The sequence below is a fragment of the Dama dama genome, chromosome 7 (genome assembly GCF_033118175.1).
Source record: "Dama dama isolate Ldn47 chromosome 7, ASM3311817v1, whole genome shotgun sequence".
Lineage (NCBI taxonomy): Eukaryota > Metazoa > Chordata > Mammalia > Artiodactyla > Cervidae > Dama > Dama dama.
The window spans coordinates 11,302,554-11,325,396 of NC_083687.1; the positions used below are offsets into that span (position 1 = coordinate 11,302,554).

At 38.4% G+C, this 22,843-nt stretch overlaps 1 protein-coding gene across 7 annotated transcripts in view; it reads right to left on the reverse strand.

The window, feature by feature from the left end:
- The window catches only part of ILRUN (inflammation and lipid regulator with UBA-like and NBR1-like domains), a 109,647-nt gene that overhangs the window by 43,981 nt on the left and 42,823 nt on the right, over positions 1-22,843 (reverse strand). For 6 of the 7 annotated variants that reach the window (XM_061146486.1, XM_061146480.1, XM_061146482.1 and 3 more), the window contains one exon: positions 19,087-19,284. The exons of the other annotated variant lie outside the window; for it this stretch is intronic. In XM_061146486.1, the coding sequence (XP_061002469.1) occupies positions 19,087-19,284 (198 nt within the window). The remainder of the gene's footprint in view (positions 1-19,086; positions 19,285-22,843) is intronic. 7 annotated transcript variants of the gene reach the window in all.

Genomic DNA, 22,843 nt, shown 5'->3' on the forward strand with positions numbered 1-22,843 from the left:
AATTACTAATTTAAATCTCAAAGTATAATCAAAACTACAAAGGGAATCAATATAGCACATTAACAGCCAAACATATGCAACTGGCATGAAACACACAGAATTAAACTGGCATTTAAACTATCATTTTGCATTAACTTTTTGTTGTTCCTAAGTACCCCTTCCTCTTCATTTCCACTCCAGCCCCTTAATAGGCCAAAATATTTTCCTGGCTTGAATCTGGGCACAGAGCTTTGAGAGAAAAAATGATTATCATCTCGAGACTGAAGTAGCAGCAACCACAAACTTGGGGTCTTAGGACTTACTCAAGGCCAACAAGACTTCCTAGTCCTAGAGAGGGAGCCACCCTCACTACTGTCTCGCAACTGACGTACAGCACATTGGGCCTTTCAGTCTGGACCACAACAGTCTGCTATCATCTCTTTCAGACAACCATCACCTTCAATCTATCTCCCACTCTTTGCACACACAGAACCTTCAATTCATGTCAAACTGCATTAGTCAAGCTCAACCATAGTTTATACTTATTTACTACAATCTGGAAATGTGATACGCTGTCACCAATCTGAATCTTTTTAGTTAAATTACTGTGTCTCTAGGGAAGCCCCTTCAGACACCATTTGACCTAGAATATTATTATTTCCTAATGTTTATTATTACTATTATTGAAAGAAGCATTTTTAACAGATTTTATTATTTTTAAAAGTAGATGCAGGTTCACCACAAAAGTGAGAAGATAATATACTCTCTGCTCCACGTACACATACACTCTTTTACCATCAACATCCCATGAAGTGATGTGTCTGTTACAACTGATGAACCTACACAGATGCATTATTATCGTCTGAAGTCCATAGCTAGGGTTCACTCTTGGTGTTGCACATTCTGTGGGTTTTGATAAATGTATGACATGTCTCTATCATTATATCACATAGAATAGTTTCACTGCCCTCTGTGCTCTGCCTATTCATCCCTCCCTCACCTAGCCATTGGCAACCACTGTTTCCACAGTTGTGCCTTTTCTAGTATGCTAATGTAGTTGGAATTGTACCTTTTCAGACCAGTTTTTTCATTTAGTAATATGCACTTAAGGTTCTTCTGTATCTTTTCAAGAACTGAAGACTCATTTCTTTTTTGTGCTGGATGGTATTGCACTGTCTAGATGTACCAAAGTTTATTTATCCATTCACCTACTGAAGGACATTTTGACTGCTCCCAAGTTTTGGCAATTATGAATAAAACTGCTGTAAATATGGTAAGAATATTTTAGTTTTGTAAATATTCTAAATCAAGCAGAGAGACAGCCCCTCCTCTCTTCCTAGTTTGCTGAGAGTTCAATCACAAATAGGTACTGAATTTTAGCAAATGCCTTTTCTGTATCTATTGATATGAACATATTGACTTTTCCTCTTATTCTGTTGATATAGTTAATCATATTAATTGATTTTTTGAATGCTGAACCAGCCTTGAATATCTGGGATAAATTTCATTTGGACGTAGTGCCATTATTCTTTTTATGCATTGTTGGCTTTGATATGCTAATATTTCGTTGATGACTTTTACATCTATATTCATGAGAGATAATGGTCTATGATTTTCTTTCCTTGTAACTGGTTTGGCATTAGGATAATGCTGGCCTCTTGAATGAGTCGGGAAGTGTTCTTTCTGCTTCATTCTTCTGGAGGAGATCCCAGAGTAGTAGGATAATTTCTTCTTTAGATGTCTGGTAGAATTCACTAGTGAACTCATCTAGGCCTGGTGCTCTCTATTTTCTAAGGTTAGTAACTATTGGTTCACTTTCTCTATAGAAACGGCCAATACCGATGGTTTATTTCTTCTTGTGTGACTCTGGTAGCTTGTACGCGTCGAGAAATTGATCTATTACATCTAAATCAATCTATCAAATCTGTGGGCATTACATATGTTTGTTACCAACATGAGTTGCTCATTAATATTCCTTTATCATCCTTTAAATGTCTGTGGGATCTGTAGTGATGCTCTCTCTTTCATTTCTGACTTTAGTAATTTGTGTTCTCTTCCTTTTCTTTCTTAGCCTGGCCAGAGGTTCCTGACTTAATCTTTTCAAAAAAAACTGTTTTGGGTTTTGTTGATTTTCTCTATTGATTTTTTGCTCTAATTTACATTTTACTTCTGATTGAATTTGCTCTTATTTTTTTAGTTTCCTAGAATGAAAGCTTAGATTATTATAGATTTTAGGTTTTTCTTTTTCTAATATATGTATTCAGTGCTGTAAATTTCACTTTAAGTACTGCTTAAAGTACAACAAACTGCTTTTCACAATTTTGATAGGTGTTATTTTCATCTTCATTTAGTTCAAAGTATTTAGATTTCTTCTTTGATCCATGTGTCAGTTAGAAGTGTGGGGATTTTCCCACTAGCTTTCTGTTGCTGCTTTCTAGTTTAATTCCATTGTAGCCTGAGAGGATACATTGTATAATTTCTATTCTTTTAAATTTGTTAAGGTGTTTTATGGCCCAGAATGTGGTTTACCTTGGCAAAAGTTTCATGTGAGCCTAAGAATAATGTGCATTCACCTTCTGTTCAGCAGTTGCATATGTCAATTATATCCAGCAGATTGTTGGTGTTCTTAAGTTCAACTATGTCCTTAATGGCTTTCTGCCTGCTGGGTCTGTCCATTTCTGGTAGAGAAGTATTGAAACCCCCAGCTAAGATGGTAGATTCGTCTATTTCTCCCTGTAGTTCTATCACTTTCACCTCACAGAGTCTGACAGTCTGTTGTCAGGTGCACACAAATTAAGAATTATTATCCATGCACAACTACTGAGTCCCTGCACCACAACTGCTGAAGCCTGAGTGTCCCAGAGCCAGCAAGCCACCACTACGGAGCCTGTGTGCCCCAATTACTGAAGCCCATGAACCTGGACCCTGTGCTTCCCAACAAGAGAAGCCACCACAATGAAAAGCCCACACACCGCAACCAGAGAGTAGCCCTCACTCTCCACAACTTGAGAAAGCCTGCATATAGCAACTAAGACCCAGCGCAACCAAAAATAATAAAATAAATAAATTATATCAAAAAAATACTGAATACTCCCCTTTGTCATTGCATACTATCTCCCTCTTTATCTCCGATGACTTTCGTTGGTCTGAAGTCTGCTTGGAGTGAATACAGCTATTCCTGCTTTCTTTGAACTAGTGTCAGTATAGTACATCTTTCTCCATCCCTTTATTCTTAATGTATAAATACACTCATATTTGAAGTTAAGTTTCTTGAAAGCAACGCAGAGTTAGGGTCTTGTTTTGTGATCCATTCTGACAATCTCTTTCTTTTCATTTGGGTATGTAGACTACTGAGGTTTGAAAGCGGTGACTGATATAGCTGGATTAGTATCTACGGCATTTGTTACTGTTTTCTATTTGTTGCTCTTGTTCTTTGTTCCGATTTTTTGCCTTCTACCCTATATCTTTTAGGTTTTAATTTTCTACCCTATCTCTGTCTTCTAGGTTTTAATTGAGCATTTTACACAATTACAGTTTCTCTCCTTTCCTAGTATAAAAATTAGCTATTTTTTTTTTCAAATGAGATTGTCAGTTTGCAATGTATATTTACAATAATTCAAGCGAAATCACAAATGACACACATCTTTTCATGAGTAGTCCAAGTATCATATATTAGCAAAATACTCCTGATTTCTCCCTCCAGTCCCTTGTATCATTGCTGTCATTCATTTCCCTTATTCATTTGCACATATGTAGGTATACACACACAGATCCACACCACAGGCACATGTAACCGAACACAAGCATACATAATTGATTACACTGTTACTATTATTTTGAACAAATTGTTGTTAGATCAATTAAGAATAATAAAAACAAAACTTTTAATTCTACCTTCACATACTCATTCTCCAGTGCACTTTCTTTGTATAGATCTGAGTTTTCCCTCTCTCAGAAGAACTTTCACATTTTGTGCAAGGGAGGATGTGTTGTGTTTTTTTTTTTTTGTTCAGTCACTAAGCCATGTCTAACTTTCTGCAACACTATGAATTTGCAGCACACCAGGCTTCCCTTGTCCTTCACTATCTCCCAGAGTTTGCTCAAATTCATATCCACTGAGTTGGTGATGCTATCTAAACAGATCGTTCTCTGCTGCCCCCTTCTCCTTTCACCTTCAATCTTTCCTAGTATCAGGGTCTTTCCAATGACTCGGCTGCTGTTTGCATCAAGTGGCCAAAGTATTGGAGCTTCAGCTTCAGCATCAGTCCTTCCAATGAGTATTCAGGACTGATTTCCTTTAGGACTGATTAGTTTGATTTCCTTGCTGTCCAAGAGACTCTCAAGGGTCTTCTCCAACACCACAGTTTGAAGGCATCAATTCTTCAGTGCTCAGCTTTCTGTATGGTCCAACTCTCACATTTGTATCTAAGTACTGGAAAACTATAGCTTTGACTTATATAGACCTTTGTCGGCAAAGTGATGTCTCTGCTTTTTAATACGCTCTCTAGGTTGGTAGGGAGGACTACTGGCAACAAATTCCCTTAATTTTGGTTTGTCTGAGAAATTATTTCTCCTTAACTTTTGAAGGATAAGTTTCCAGAGCACAGAATCCTACTTTGGGAGAGTTTTTTTCACCCTTTCAATATTTCATTTCACAGTCTTCTTCCTTGCCTGATTTCTGAGAAGTCATTATATACTTTATCTTTGTTTCTCTATCTGGTTCACTTAGGTTCCTAGATCTGTGGTTTGGTGTCTGATATTAATTTAGGAAAACTCTCAGTCATTATTGCTTTAAATATTTCTTCTGTTCCTTTTTTCTCTTTCCAGTATTCCAATTATGCATTTGTTACATCTTGTGTAGTTGTCCCACAGTTCCTGTGTATTCTTTTCCATTTTTTCCCCCAGTCTTTTTTTCTCTTTGCTTTTTAGTTTTGTAAGTTTCTACCGATATATCCTCAAGCTCAGAAATTCCTTCCTCACCAGATCCAGTCTAGTAAAGAGCCCATCAAAGGCATTCTTCATTTGTTACAGTTTTTGATGTCTGGCTTTTTGTTTTGCTTTCTTCTTGCTGACATCATCCATTTGTTCTTTCATATTGTCTACTTTTTTCATTCCAGATCAAACCAATCTATCCTAAAGGAAATCAGTCCTGAATACTCACTGGAAGGTATTTAATATATTAAATATTAACATATTAAATATGTTAAAGTATTTAACATATCAATCCCAGATTTACTAGTCTGATCATTGTAACACTCCTGTCATGTTTGACTCTGACGCTTGTTCAGTCTCTTCGAACTTTGTCTGCTGTTTTACTTTTCTGTTGAAAGGTGTACATGATATACTATGTAAAGGAACTGCTGAAAAGAGCCTTTTAGTTGTAGTGGGATGGGAAGCATTCTGCAGTCCTATGATAGGCCTCAGTCTTTTGGTGAGCCTGTGCCCCTGAACTGTGAACTCCCATCAGCGTTTCTCAGTTTTCTTCCCTATTTATGGGACAGGAAGGCTAAGCGGACTGGAGCGGGGTGTTTCCCTTTCCCCAGCTCAGTCAGGCTCTGATAAACCCATAGTAGGTAAGACTGGTAAAATAATTTCTCCTGAGGGCAGGACTTAAGAAAAACACAATATTCTGGGTAATTTAAAAACAGTTACTTTCCCCTTTCACCTGCCAGAAGATTTAGGGGATTCTTCCTCCAGTATTCACTGGGAAAACCCAGGAGAGATTCTTGACATAAAACTCACAAAAGTGAGAAGACACTCCTAGAATCTTCATCTCTCAGGGCTGTCCACACTGAGTCTCCAGCATTTTGTTAACTATGGTTCTGGTTTTTTGACTCCAGTACTGGTTCCCACAGAGGATTCTGCAGCTGGTTTCTGCTCTCGTAAAATTTAATTTCCTGCATAATTTTCAGTGCACATTAAGCTATATAATCTTCTGCCTTGGGTACTCCACAGAAGTGTTTAACTTACTTGATTTATGACCTGAGACTCACCCTGAAGATGCCACTAGGGCAAGAGATCACTGAGATACCTGAGATGGAAAAAACTTAAGGAATCAGCATTTACTAAGAGAGTTCATACAAGAGTTGACAAGGATTACTGAATAAGGTATCACAATATAGTTCCATTGAAGAAAGCAGCAGCAGAAGAGCAGCGGCATCTAACACCTACACATTGCTTACCATGCCAGGTGCTGTTCTAAAAGCTTTTACATGCATTAACTCACCAAATTCCCTCAAAATCCTATGAGGTAAGTACTGTTTCTCCTATCTTTAGGTGAAGAAACAGAGTCATTGAAAGATAAAATAATTTCCTAAGGTCACAGTGCTATTGTGCTATTCATGCTATAACTATACTATCCATCTTCAATAAAAAAAGAATATTTAACTATAAATGAACCAAATAAGTTATGGTTACTCTTTCTTAGTAAGCAGCCCAGATTCTGTTTTCAAGATGGCTGTTTAATATAGTTTATTGTTTGATCACTATTTATGTACCTTGCCCCAACACAACAAAAAGAATTATCAACCCACAGAGAAAAAAAAGTACATTAGTGGACATCAGGAGTTTTATGAACATTTAACAGGTATGGAGTTTCCTTTTAGGGTGATAAAAATGTGTTGGAACTAAATAGATGATGGTTGCACAATTCTGTGAATTTACTAGATGCCAATGAACTGTTCACTTTAAGTGGTTAACTTGTTATGTGCATTTTATCTCAACTGAGAAAGAATGATCTATTATAATATTTTGGTTAATAATAAGGGGAAAGGCTCTAAAATATTAGTGAGTAGTAAAAAAGTAGGTTATATGATTATATGTAGCATAATGACAAACCTGAAAAGCAAAAATTTTTAGCTTTTAATATTTGAACATAAACAGTGTCTATATCTGTACTTCAGAATAAATGTTCTTTTCAGTTTATATTTTCTGTATCTTCTAGGTCATATATTTCTTCTATTATAAGAACAAATACATTATAAGTTGAGTGATGTAACTGATTTAAAAGTTTTCAAATAATAAAATGGTTGAACTAAATTCAAATATATCAACAATTATAGTAAATGTGAACTCTCTTAACACATCAATTAGAAGACAAAGATTGTCAGAATGGGGGAAAATAGCCTAACTATATGCTATCTATAAGAAACTCCAAATACAATGATATTAGGTTAAAAGGGTCAAACAGGAAGTTAAGGGAAATTAGGAAATACTTTGAACTGAATGAAAATACAGTATCTCAAAATTATGGTATGCAGCTATAAGAAGTACTCCAAGGGAAATTTATAGTTGTTATAGACTAAATAGTTGTCTTCCCTTACCCCCAAATTCTTACCTTGAAATATTCATATAATACCAAATATAAGGGTATTTTGAAGTTGGGTCTTTGAGAGGTGATTAGGGCATGAGGGTAGAGCCCGCACGAATGGGATTAGCATCCTTATTTTGAAAGATCCCAGACAAGATACAGGGCTTCCCTGGTGGCTCAGACAGTAAAGAATCTGCCTGCAATGTGGGGGATCAGGGTTCAATTCCTGGGTCAGGAAGATCCCCTGGAGAAGGAAATGGCTACCCACTCCAGTATTCCTGCCTGGAGAAGTCCATGGACAGAGAAGCCTGGGGAGCTACAGTCCATGGGGTCGCAAAGAGTTGGATACGACTGAGTGACTAACATACACAGAGAGGACACAGTGAGAAGAAGGCCGTGCCATGAAGCAGGAAACTAGCCCTTTCCAGACGCTGAATCTGTCAGCACCTCTATCTTAGCTTCCCAGCCTCCAGAAATCTAAGAAATAAATTTCGGTTGTTTAGAAGCCACCCAGTCTTGAGCTTTCATCTTAAGACTTTACAAAAAGAGTAAAGATAAACACAAGTCAAGCAAAAGGAAGGAAATGTTAAAAGAGCAGAAACCTGGAGAAGGAAATGGCAACCCACTCCAGTATTCTTGCCTGGAAAAGTCCATGGACAGAGGAGCCTGGCGGGCTGCAGTCCATGGGGTTACATGACTGAGCATGTGTGCACGAGGGTGGAGGGAGATGGGTTGGTAGCAATAAAGTGGTAGAACTAAAAAAAAATAAAAAAATAAAATAAAAGAGCAGAGACTTATGCAACTGAAAACAAAAGAATAGAGAAAAATCAATGAAACCAAAAGCTATTTTCTTAAAATTATCAAATTCTTTAAAATCACCAAGATTAAAAAAAAAAAAAAATTACCAAGATTAACAAAGAAAAAAAGAAAGGAGACACAAAATATACAGAATGAGAGGATTATCACTACATGCACAGAAAGCATTAAAATGATTTAATAAAGAATAGTATAAACAATTCTACACAACATAAATCCAACAATTCAGTGAAAAGGACCAATTCCTTGGAATTACCCAAAGTCATCCAAGATGAAAGATAACCTGAACAGATTTATAATTACAAAAATAAACTAAGTTAGTAATTTTAAACCTTCAAAAAAGATCCCTCTAGGCCCAGAAGGTTTCACTAGCAAATTTTTAAGAATAAGATGACCACCAATTCTGTACAATTTGCTACAGGGGGAAAAGGAAAAACTGGTACAAATATCAGAGTTTATATATAGCTGCAGGCCACCAGCCACATGTAGCTACTGAGTAGCTGAAATGCAGCTAGAGCCACATGTTGAAATGATAATATTTTGGCGACATTGAGTTAAGTAAATAAAATGTATTATTATTAAGTGTTCCTGAAAGTCTTAGTAAGACTTAGGTCAGATAAGGTCTGCTTTCCTCATCACTTCTGATTTCTAACTACAAGACAACTGTGAAACTAAAGGGCAAAACTGAAGTGGCTACTAAGCCAAAGTCTGATCCACTCTAGAATTCAATTACTTTCAAGATGATCTCAAAACAAAGTATAAGCAAAATCCTTAGAAACTGTAAGAGGAAACTGGAAGGGCACTGACCACTTACAAAGCAAAACCCAGAGGCTCAAAGCCCTCCTTTGAATGAAACAACAGAAGCAACAGTTAGAACTGGACATGGAACAACAGACTGGTTCAAAACTGGCAAAGGAGTACGTCAAGGCTGTATATTGTTACCCTGTTTATTCAGCTTGACATGTAGAGTACATTATGTGAAATGCTGGGCTGGATGAAGCACAAGCTGGAATCAAGATTGCCGGGAAAAATATCAATAACCTCAGATACACAATGCGGGAGGCCTGGGTTTGTTCTCTGAGTTGGGAAGATCCCCTGGAGAAGGGAAAACCTACCCACTCCTATATTCTGGCCTGGAGAATTCCATGGTCTGTATAGTCCATGGGGTCACAAAGAGTTGGACACAACTGAGCAACTTTCACTTTCAGATATGCAGATGACACCACCCTTATGGCAGAAAGCCAAGAGGAATTAAAGAGTTTCTTGATGAAGGTGAAAGAGGAGAATGAAAAAGCTGACTTAAAACTCAACATTCAAAAAATGAAGATCATGGCATCCAGTCCCATCACTTCATGGCAAATAGATGGGGAAACAATGGAAACAGTGACAGACTTTATTTTCTTGGGCTCCAAAATCACTGTGGACCGTGACTGCAGTTGTAAGGTTAAAAGATGCTTGCTCCTTAGAAGAAAGGCAATGACAAACCTATACAGTATATTAAAAAGCAGAGAGATTACTTCGCCTGCAAAGGTCCATATAGTCAAAGCTATGGTTTTTCCAGTAGTCATGTATGGATGTGAGAGTTGGACTATAAAGAAAGCTGAGCACTGAAGAACTGATGCCTTTGAACAGTGGTGCTGGAGAAGACTCTTAACAGTCCCTTGGACAGCAACAAGATTTCCTGATTCAGGAAATCAACCCTGAATACTCATTGAAAGGACTGATGCTGAAGCTCCAATACTTTGGCCACCTGATGTGAAGAGCCAACTCACTGGAAAAGACCCTAGTGCTAGGAAAGATTGAGGGCAGGAGGTGGGACGACAGAGGATGAGATGGTTGGATGGTATCACCAACTCAATGGACAAGAGTTTGAGCAAACTCTGGGAGATGGTGATGGACAGGGAAGCCTGGCGTGCTGCAGTCCATGGGGTCTCAAAGAGTCGGACACGACTGAGGGACTGAACGACAACAAAGCACTCCTACCTTGGAGCCAAGTGTCCAGTAGTGACATTCTCTTGGTAAAGAAAGGAAACTATAAGCTGTTTAAAGTTAAAGGGAAGAAAAATTAAGTATTTTTTAAAGGGGGATTTTTTTTCAAGGTAAAGATTATAGAATGAACTAATTTCTAAGTGATAATGTCTCTCTGTCATTCCAAGGAAACTCATTAGAGCACTGTGTGGCTAGTGTCAAGCCATCATGAAAAGAACAGAATGGAATTTGCTTTTCAGTAAGAAGATATTCTCTTCAAATACTCCTACCTTAACTACAAGACTAATAGGGGGTTAAAAATAACTGTATCATGAGCCATAATTAAGGAATATAAACTGCATTATAGAAATTAAGATATTAGATAAAGCTTAAAATCCCTATCCTTCAATTATTTTAGATCCTAACCACCAGTCTGCTTAAAAAACAAACATTTTTCAGTAGTTACGTAGATCCCCCACTTTCAGTTTTGCTTTCTGCAGGCTGAGTTACCCGAAGCCAACCTCAATCTGAAAATACTAAGTGGAAAAGTCCAGAAATACATAATTTATAAGTTTTAAACTGCACACCATTTCTAAGTGGCATGAGAAAACCTCACACCTTCCTGCCCAATCCCACCCAGAACCCCTAGCCATCAACACTGCTGGCTCTTGCGATCCAACCACTCACATCGATATGGCTTGATGATCCAGGATCACCCAAAGCAAATGGTCCCTTTGTAGGCATTTTATCATCTCACATCATCACAAGAAGGGCAAGTACAAACAGTAAGATACTGTGGGGGGGAAGGGGGAAAGGAGGAAGACCATATTCACATAACTCTTATTACAGCATATTGCTATAACTGATCTATTATCAGTTATTATTAATTTCATATTGTACCTAACTTCTTTATCACAGGTATGTATGTATAGGAAAAAAATATATATGGGGTCAGCACTATCCATGGTTTCAGGCATCCCCTAGGAGGTCTTGAAATATACCCCCTAAAGGGGGTAGAGAGGATGAGTGCTACTGTACTGATAAATTAGGTATTCACTATGATTTGAACAAGAAGCAATTATGCTTGCTTCCTTATTTTTAAGAGAGATGCTCTGGTCTGATTCAGTAGCAAGTGTACACAATGACACTTGAAAATTCCCATCACACAACAATTCAGTAAAAATTACTCATCTGAAGCAATTTCAGCATAAACATTTTTTTGTGATGGAGAAATGTACATATCTCCTCCACTATAAGTCTTTCTTGTTGCCTCATTTTTAATGTTTCCAAAACCAATGTGACCAAATATGTTCATTTAATATAATGGCTCTTCCCTTCTCCTTCCAAGAAAAGTAGTCTTTAAACCAATGATACATATTAAAATTATGTAAGAATCAAAGAAGTGCAGGAAGTTTTATGCGCATATGTTTTACTATGATACGGATATGCTCTCTAACTAAACACTTCTTAAAACTAGAGTCAGTCTCAGTTATAGCCCTTACCAACGCATACACACACAAAAGTTAAGGATTATGTTTTTTTAAAAAGCAAATTATGCTGAAGTTTTTACTTCTTAAATGGTCAGTGGCTTTGGGATTATTTTCTTTTTAACAGTAAGTATAACAATAAATATAACTAGATATATTTGGTTAAAGTTTTTTTAATGAACTGTCAATCCCCGAATTCTGAATCCCTGGAACCTAACATTCCAGATCAAAGATGTTTCTATTATGAAGGGCTCTGGCTCCTGTAAGAAAAAGAGATACTGCCTTCAAATTATATTCTTGCTCTTCTACCAAATCCTTATAGTTAAAACATTTGACACTTCATAACTAGACATGCAAATATCTTATTTACTACATTTTAAAGATATATCCCTGTTTCATCTCATCTCTCGATTTTCCATACTTCATAGAGATTTCCAACATGTCTACATTTTAGAGATTAATCTTCACAATGCCTTTGACTCCAGGGAACGACTCCTGGACACAACCACCAAACAATAACGACCACTTGGTGTCAGTACAACCAAGTGGCTCATAGAAACCAGGAGCTGAAGCTTCTCTGAAGCCGAAATAGCCCATAACCTTTCATTTTTTAAATTTTTCATTGAAGGATAACTGCTTGACAATGTCATGTTGGTTTCTGCCACACAATAACAAAAATCAACCGTAAGTATATATGAGTGTGTGTGTGTGTATATATATATATACATACATATATATATATACCCTCCTTTCCACTCCCCAGCCCATCACCTTTGAAACTTAATATAGACCTTAGAATGTAAAGATATTTAAGCATTTCGGATCTCATTTACAAATTGAAATGTCCCTTCTGAAAACATTTCCCATACAAATCAAAATCAGCTTAGGCTACCATTTCTTTTATAAGAAAAGATATGTTTCATGACTACTCATATTTCTGATACTGAAGGGATCTAGAAATTAGAGTTGAAACAGAGAGCATCTTATTGAGGATAGTCTAGAAGTAAGTGAAACAGGCTTTCTGAGTGCAACACAGAAGAGAGACATTCTAAAGGTGGGGTCAATAAGTAAAAGGGCAAGAGAACTGGTGTAACTGCCAAGGAGGATAGCATCCAAATATTAACAGAATACACCAGTGTAGAGTCTAGAGGAAGTCTATGAAACCAGAGCTTCTTTCATAACATGATCAGTTAAAACACTGGAGAAGAATGAGGAGCAGCAATCCTGCACTACCAGCTTAAAGTGGACACTCTGTAAACTGGAGAAGCTGGGAGAAATTACAAAGGTTTTAAGAAACAAACAGTGTGATTACATAGGGGCACCCATCAAGCTTCCTAAGCTGTGGGTCTATATTACGTATTATGATTTGGGAGCTTAATAAGAGAAGTTCCATTTTTAACCTCTGAGAAAACTAAATGAATAATGTTTAAGTATTTTGTCTACATGTGAATTGTCCCCTAAAGACCTGTGTGAAGCCTTTAATAGGAGGAGCTATTTCAAGTGGGAGAAACCTTCATTAGCACTTGATCACCAGAGTATCCCATGACCACAGCGCCTACTTTACAACTAAAACCATTCTGTTTTAGAAGGAATCATTAAGTGCAGGGGTACAGCTCTCTTGCAGAACTTTGAAAGAGGGTGCTCTATTAGGAAGAGGGGAGGCTAAAATGTATCCGAGGCTAAAATGGGGACAAGCACTCATGCTACTTACTCCTTCCCAAGAGTCAGAAGTGTCCCACCAACAAGCAGGAACTCCTTGGGAAACACTTCCTACCTAAGAGTCACCCTGCTCATCTCAGTCTAACCCTCATTTCACTCACTCTGGAAATGGAGAGAACTTGGGGACCATTTACCCCAGTCTCCCTAAACTCTGCCAAATTCCAACACCCAGGAGCCAAAGTTTCCCTGTGAACCCTGTATGTCCAATGGCAAAAAAAAATCATAAAACTACTTCAGATGATTTATGACTATAATTTACAGCTAATTCCTGACTTTTACCAAAACAAATCATTACTTATCTCTGGTCTTCAGTTTCCCCATCCAGAAAGTACAGCTAACACTTCCCTAAGAAAATTTATATGAAAAAGCCCAATACAATGCCTGACATAAAATAGGCATTAGATAACGGGTTGCTTTTATCTAAGAAGCAAAAGTCTGTGGGAAGAAGATAAAATATTTGGGCCTGAAAATAAATCTGCCAAGAATCAAATACTTAGTGGTACTCAATCAAGGGAGTTAGAAATGCGTGCAGTGAGAGGAAGGGTGGCTGTCAAGATGAACACAGGAAGCTACAGGTATTTATTCAGAGAGGGACATAGACGCCTCACATAATGAAGAACTGCCCAGACGACATGCCAACAGCACAAACCTGTTGAGACACTTAAACAGTATAACCATTCTAAAGTGAAAGAAGACCCAATCTGTAAACTGTTAAATATAAGCAAAAGGTCCTTTTAGGAAGAGAAATGAGTTCAAACAACATAAGTATTACTACAGAAATAAGAATGGATTCTTCCTAGAAAAGACCACCCAACCAAAAACAAAAACAAGCAAACAAATAAGCTTTGTTCTTAAAACAGAAAGATGAGGCAAAGAGAAGTTACCTAACTTGTCCAAATTTGTGCCCAGGAAACGTGGTCCTACATTCCAAACTCCGAGCACTACACTAAACTCAGTGCACTAGCAAGTTGAGAGTGAGGAGCAAACCTGAAAGAGCCAATCACGCCAAGGCCAACAGGGCACCTTGTCTTCTTCCCCACATGTCCACAGTTGCGGCTTTACGCATATTATGCATATTTCACTTTCTGCCAGTCATTTAACAGTTCTGCTATCATTATGTGTTTTATAATCAACAGTAAAAGGAATTCATTGGAATATGGTAGCTTGTAAATGGAATTAAATTCTTCATTAGACTAGATGACCAGTTTGCAAACTATACTCCCCAGAGCAATGGAGATTATCTCCGAGAGCAGGTGACATAGGCCAAGGAGGCTCCCAATTCAAAAAAGTCAGTTTCATTTTTATCTTCTCTTGTTTGGAGGAGGCATTCACATACATTTATCAAGGAGAAGATTCCACTAATTAAGAAAAATGCTTGAAAACCTTGGATTCAGATGAATTATTAAGATCCCATGAAGGTATAAGATTTCAAAGTCCTGAAAAACAACTCACAGACCATATGACCAAGAAAGGCTTTCCATTTTTTACTGCCTTCAGTGCTAATATATTTACATTCTACCTACTTACAGAATTTGGGAGGGATGTTATAAATACACATTTTAATGTCCCATATACTGATAATTTTTTTAAGTGATAATTATTTTTAACATTAACACACACACACACACAATAAGACTAGAGCTCTCAAACAAGGGAGAACACTAGGAAGCAGTATCTCTGCATCAAAGAAATTTTTTTTTAAAGTCATGTATATTGTCTTCCTCCTCCCTTAAAAACACTGACATGCATTTAAAAATTTATTGAGTAGCCACTCTCCAACGGGCTCAGCTTTTTCAAGATTATACAAAGATACACAAGACATGTATCATCTTAAGTTTTAAAAGTGATATTAGACATTCACCAAAGTAACTGGGCAGAAAGAGGTACAGGGCCCAAGAGAAGCAAAGGAGAGAGAGGGAAGCTTATAGGAAACAGAGCGCAGCACGGGGAAACGACTTCCGCCTGTGCAAGCGGGAAGACTCTCGGGAGCGGGGGCCTGAAGACAGAGTCCAGAAAGGGAGACTCTCTCTGCACGCTGACACATGACTGTTCCACGATGCTGACTCTTTAGTCAACAGTTTACTATTTAGTAGGAGAAAAGGATAAATAAACAAACACCTAAAACACGATATGTTAATTATAACAAGTGTGTGCATAATATACTAATTTCCTTGGGGTGGTGGGGAGAGCAGGAAGAGGGAAGGAGGAAAGGTGACTTCACCAGGGCCCTGAGGATGAGGAGGGGTTTGTCGTAAAGAAAAAGGCATTTCAGGCAACGGGAACAACACAAGCAAGGGCATGGAGAAAAGAAACCATGTGGTGTCTCTGGGGACTGGATGTGTGAGTAAAGAGGTGACTGAGGATGAAAGTGAAAATGAGGCCAGACCAGATGGTGAGGAGCTTTAAGCCCGATGCCAAGGAATTTGGCTCTATTACAGAAGGCACAAAGGTTTTCAGAAAGGAATGATTTCATAAAAGATGACACTATGAGATACACTTTCTAACATTTTTTTCAGGCAGAAAAATATTTCAAGTTTCCACTGGCTGCAAAAATATATATGAGAAAATTAATTCTAGGACTTCCTGAAGTAACTCCAAAGGTCCCACTGGCTATGAGTCCAGATAAGAGCTCCCTGAGGACAGAAGCGATTTGTCTTTATTTTTCTCTAGATCTCTAGGACATGGGATATAGAGAAACAAGCAGGAATTGGTGTGTGATTAACGATGATAAGACAGAACAAAAGATGACTCAAGCTTCTGGCCTGATCATCTCAGCTGGGTTCCCATCAGAAGAATACATTTTTGCCTAGGAGATGTTAAAATTCAAAACTCTGCAAAATATCCAGGGGTTCTGTCCATAAGCACTTCAATAAAGGTTTGAAGCTCCAAAGAGTCTGCACCACAGATATGACTTTGAGCACTGCCATATATGCTGCTGGTGAGAGCTGAAGCCATCTGGGTGGGTGAGGTCACTGAGAATGAACAGCGCCCAGTTCACAATCTAGCACAGACATACTTTGGCGATAAAGCCGCTTCCGTTCCAGACCAATGCAATACAATGAATATTGCCATAAAGTGAATCATATGGATTTTTTTGTTTCCCAGTGCATATAAATGTTATGGAGAAAAATGAAGTCTGCTGCACTGACTGACTTCATGAACAATTCCTCTGTAGAATGAAAGGCTGTTTTGACAGCATTTTCCCCACAGCAGGACTTCTTTCAAAATTGGGACTCAGTCCTCTCAAACCCTGCCACTGCTTTATCAGCTAAGTTTATGTAATATTCTAAATTCTTTCAACAACCTCCACAGCACCTTCACCAGGAGGAGATTCTATCTCAGAAGCTGCTTTCTTTCTTTACCTTAAGAAGTAAGTCATTAGTTCGAGTTTTATGCTGAACTTGCATACTCAGTCATATCTTTACGCTCCCCTTCCAGGTACTCTTGTTACGCCCACTACACCTACAGTTACTTCCTCCAATGAATTTTGAAACCCCTCCAAAGTCATCCATGAGTATTGCAATCGACTTCTTCCAAAATCTTGATCACGTTGATACTTTGACCTCCCAATGAATCACAAATATTCTTAATGTTCTTAACCTTTTCCAGAAGGATTTACTTTACCCAGGTGCATCAGAGGATTCACTATCTAGGGCAACTATAGACTCACAAAATGTATTTCTTAAAGAATAAAACTTGAAAGTAGAAATGACTCCTTGATCTATGACTACAGAATGGATGCTGTGTTAGTAGACATGAAAATCTCGTGCATTTCCCTCGGAGCTCTTGGGTGACCAGGATCACTGTCAATGAGTAGTAACATTTTAAAAGGAATCCTTTTCTCTGAGCAGTAAGTCTTAATAGTAGGCTTGAAATTTTCAGTGAACCATGTTGTAAACAGATGTACAATCATCCAGGCTTTGCTGTTTCATTTACAGAGCAGAGGCAGAATAGATTTAGCATAATTTTTAAGGACCTTAGGGTTTCAGAATGGTAAGTGAACACTGGCTTCAACATAAAGCCACCAGATGCATTAGACCCTAGCAAGAAAGCCTGTCCTTTGAAGCCAGGCACTGCCGTCTCCTCCTTAGCTGTGAAAAGTCTTAGATGGCATCTTCTAACAGTATTAGTATTCTGTCTACACTGAGAACCTGCTGCTTTGGGCAGCCCCTTGGTGAATCATCTCAGCTGGATCTTCTGGAAAACTCACTGCGGCTTCTCCATCAGCTCGTGCTCCCTCACCTTGCATTTTTATGTGACGGAGATCACTTCCTTCCTTAAACTTCAAGAACTAACCTCTGCTAGCTTTAGCCGTTTCTTCTGCAACTCCCTCACCTCTCTCAGTCTTCATAGAGTTGAAGAGTTAGGGCCTTGCTCTGGATTAGGTTTTAGCTTAAGGGAATGTTGTGGCTGATTTCATCTTCTATCCAGACCACTCAAACTTTCTTCACATCAGCAATAAGGCTGTTACTTTCTCATGATTCATGTGTTCACTGGAGTAGCACTTTTCCTTTCCTTGAAGGACTTTTTCTTTGCTTTCAAAACTTAGCTGTTTGGTGAAAGTGACCTAGCTTTCATTTGGTCTCATCTTTTGATATGCCTTCCTCACTAAGCTTAATCATTTCTAGCTTTTGCTTTAAAGTGGGAAATATGTGACTCCTCCTTTCACTTAAAACACTTAGAGGCCATCGAAGCGTTATCAACCAATCTAATTTCAACATTGTTTTATCTCAGGGAATATGGAGGCCCAAGGAAAAGGGAGAGAGATGGGGGAATGGCTGGTTGGTGGTCAAAACACATGCATTTACCAATTAAGTTCACAGTCTTATATGGGCACAGCTCATGGCACCCCAAAAGTTACAATAGAAACAACACAGATCGCTCATTACAGACCACCATAACAAATATAATAAAAATGAAGAAGTCTGAAATATTGGTAGAATTACCAAAATTTTACACAGAGACACAAAGTGAACAAATGCTGTTGAAAAAATGGCACCAGCAGACCTGCTCAACAAAAGGCTGTCACAAATCTTCAATTTGTAAAAAAACAAAATTATCTGTAAAGTACAATCAAGTGAACAGCAATAAATCAAGGTATGCCTATAGTCTCAGGACAAAGATGAGGCTAGACAGATAAAGAACATTCAGAGGAAAAACAAGAAAGGGATCATGTGTGACTAAGAAGGTAGACATTTCAGAAACCATTCAGAGTTTGGTGCCAAATGATTAAGTTAGTGTGAAGACTGGAAAGTGGCTACTGAATTTGGAAACTCGGTAGTTGCTAATAAACATCATTGAAGTGTGTATAGGATTGACCAGGTTGAAGAATAAAGGGATATGGAAATAAGAGACAATGAATGGAAATCACTCTGTCCACAAAGTGTGGCAATAAAGAGAAGGAGTGAGAGGTTTTAGTATCTTGACAGGTCATCAGGGACATAGGCACATTTTGTGCATTATATCTTTTCTTTAATACAACTTGTCTCTAGAGACTGTGAGAATAAAAACTGCCTTCAGTATTCTTAGAGCACCTACTAGATTATACTATAAAAACAGCAGTGCTACTAAGTCATTGTTTAGATTGCAAGACATATCTCATACACTTCACTAAATGTTAACTAAATTCCAGTGTAAAGAGAACAATAGACTGAATCAATTAGTCATTAAATTCAAGTCATTTACCAGCATGGGGCTGGAAAAGAGACCACACCCTGCTACGGAATTTGACAAGCTCTGTGAGCAGGGCTGGGGAAGCTGCATGTTACCTCAACCCCTTCGCCCTGGGCTGCACAGGGCCATACTCACCTCCATAGTAGAGTCCTGTAGCAGTGCACATCCGCCACTGTCCCTGATACATTCCTGCTCTGCTGGGGCTGCACATCTGGACGCTGACATCTGCAATCTCTTGGGGCTCTAGCGATCTCACCATCACCATGTTCACATGTCCAAACTGGTCTCCCCCGACATATTTAAGACAAACCCCTGGAGGCCAGGCCTCTGCCCCTGAGTTCAAGCAAAAGAAAAAAATGTTAGGCAATCAGTGGTCCTATGCTGGGTGCAGTTCATTACAAAACTGTAGAAGATGCCTCTTTGTCTCTCACACATACGTAAACCTACCCATATTCTTGAGCTATACACTGATTAGGGAGAATCAGAGTCAACAACTTCTGACCAATGGCCTACCCCTAACAGAAAGCACACACGACAAAAGCAAGGCAGTTTCTCAAGAAGTAGTGTTTTGGGTGCCCAGGGAAAGCTACACATCACACTAATCTGTAGAACCTAGGAATGATGTCTGAAAGGAGCCATGGAAATGAAGCTCAGCCCCACATCTCTGGAAGACTGCTTTCTCTACCAAGAAACATGCCCATTTGTACTTGAACTTTTAAACTGACATTCAAAGTAAAAATATGCCTGAATGTCCCCAGTTTTTCCATTGAGAAAAGAGGATGAAACTCATGAAGAGTAATTTCTGTATTACTTTCATTTTAAAACTACTTTTTCCCTGCTTTTTCTTCTGGAGTCCCTAACAATGAAAAGATTGAGGGTCAGAAGACAGAGGAGTCAAGTGAAAGCTTCATTTTCAGGTTCAAACAGTAGAGGGGAAAATATGAACAGCAGGCCCTGATAACAGTACACTGACCCATGGTCTCAGGGGTGATGACACTAGCCAGAGGTGCTTGTAGAAAGAACAGGAATGGCAAGACAGAGAAATAGCTTTGGCAGGAATGCCTTGCCCGCCTTTGGAAGTAGCAAAGGTCTCATTTGGTTCCCATTCTTGTGCACCTATATTCATGTAACTAACTCACATGAGAAATCAATATATTGACTTCTGACCAGTCACAGGTAGCCACATACAGTGACTAGATGTGATATTTCCTGTAAAGTCTCTCCAACACACTCCTTTTTACTATACAGAGAAACCTCTCTGTATCTTTTTTACATTCACTATAAACATAAATCACTATGAAAAGCTGGACACGGCAGGACTCTCAGCATGTTGAAAACTCATCTAACAGTACTCTAGGATTCCTCAGTCCCTTGTTCTTGAAGTGCCAGGCCAGTTTAGAAACTTGACGGCTTACTACTGAAAAAAGCGAGAACTGGACAGGAAAAGCAACCAACACTCTACTGCTGAGATCTCAGACTCATAATGAATGGTACCTGCTGTGGTTCATGGTATTTAGGGGTAGCAGATGGAGCAGTGGTTGCAATGTTTTTTATTATTTTTTTTAAAAATCTGCCAGCAAAGTGCCCTCTTAAATTAACACTTTAAAGGGCAACTGCTGCTGTTGAGAAGGTTGTGGATGATACACTGGTAATACACGCAAATTCTTTTTTTCATTTCTGGGGTCTATGGCTTAGCAAAAGCATATTTGTCTTAGGTCAAGAATAGTAGCAGCTGACGTGAAGTACCTTGGAAAATGTTGGTCTCTTTAAAGATCAAGATCCAAAAAAAAAAAGAAAAAAAAATTAAATTACTACTATAGGGGTGAATCCAGAATTATTCTTTAAAAGGCACATGTGCACACATGCACGCACACACACAGACACACAAATCAAAAAAGACAATGTCTGTTTATATGAAAATCCAAGAATGTTTTTGAATTTGAAAGAAAATGAAAACCAAGACCGCCTGGGTATGGGAAATACTTGGCTGCCCTGATCAGACTAGCACAAGCAGCTGAGACAGTTGGTCTCTCATCTATGCAAAAGAGGGAGTACTGCTCTATTCCAAGGAGACTAGGTAAGCTGTGAAACTATTAAAAATTATGTGGCTACGGTTGTATCTTTTTCTCTCAGACCCTACTGATATGGTACTTGGAGAGCTTTTTTTTTTTCCCCATTTATTTTTATTAGTTGGAGGCTAATTATTTTACAACATTGTAGTGGTTTTTGCCATACATTGACATGAATCAGCCATGGATTTACATGTGTTCCCATCCCGATTCTTGGAGAGCTTCTTGAAGAAAAAACTGAAAGAGTTATGCACCATCAGCTCTAGTGTTACTACGCTATAAAATGCAGAACCAGTCATCTGCCTTCTGAGAGCTGCCAACAGTTTACAATGACATATAGTTCTTACAACCCCAACTGTTAAGTCAGGTAACTCTGAAAAGGTCACTGATACTGGTTCTTGATACAGAAGGAAGGGAAATACTGATGTCTGTTTGACCTACCAAGCTAAGCATACCAGAAAAATCTAGATTTGAGAAGTATAACATAATGGGGCTTCAAATTAAGTCTGATACAAACTGGCTTACTGTGGGGTAGACAGATGCTTCTAGAATAAAATAAAGACTAGTCTATGTTTGACAACTTTCCAAGGTAAGTATCACAAGCACACAAAGGTTGTAATTATCCAGTTATTATGGAATATAATTTTATTAAAAAATAAAAAGTCAAAACAAGACAAAAAAACCTATTAAATGGCAACTTTGAGATGACAGTGAGTATGGCAAAAACAAAAGTCCACCAGTTCCAGAAAGTCTGAGATTTAGTTTGGGGACAGAAGGAACAGCCAAAGAGCAAGACAAAAGACAAACCTCGATGAAGACCCCCTTTTGTTTTTTAACCCCTCGTAGTTTACAGAATGCATTTCAAATTAAGCTACAGGCAAACAGAGACCTTCACTGATCTTGACACCACTCTCCTTCCGTGCCTGATACAGTGACTGGAACGTGAGGAATGTAACTATTAAGGAGCTGAAGAAAACTGGAGGGAATAGTTGTTCTTTCTCAAGTTTCCCTTCCTCCCCCATCAACTCCTGTTTTATATTCACTTCTATGTAGTTTAGAAAATATAGATGACTTGGAAGTCACTCTCTCATATGACAATCACAACTACTTCATCAAAGTCATAGAAACATAAGAGTTATCATAATATGCTTAGTTTAACACTTCACAGCTGGACAGCAGAGCATGGCTGTAATAACTGAGAAGTTTTAAGTATTGGTAAAGAGAATTGTCTACTTTTGTTAAGAGGGACAGTTTCAAATTTTCATTTTAAACTATAAAGTATCCTTGGCAAGCTTCCACAAACTTCTAAAACTTACGTAGAACCCAAAGTGTGGACTCTGGGATTCTGCATCTATGTCACTACATGTCTCACTTCTCTTTCTCCATGATACCCGAATCTAAGCACTTTCATATCAGGCAGTTAATTTTAAACAATGTACTGACATTTATCTTCCTTGGGGGAGGTGCTGGGACACCTCCCTATGCAGTTCCTATCATTCTCATCTTTTGTAAATTTGAATGTCCAGTGTGCCTGAAACATGACAGCAGAGAGGCACCATGAAAATTATTTATGAAACTCTTTCAGGGGGAACTTATCTCTTAGGGAAGGTTATGAATGAGAGCCAGAGGAGAAAGAGCTAAGGCCTACTCTACTTCTTCCTATTTTTTTTTTTTTGGCCTCACTACGCAGGATGTGAGATATTAGTTTCCCGACCAGGGACTGAACCCATGCCTCCTGCATGTAGTCTTAACCGCTGGACCACCAGGGCAGTTCCAGTCTACACTACTCCTGTGTTACCACTCCATTTGCAGAAAGGACTCAA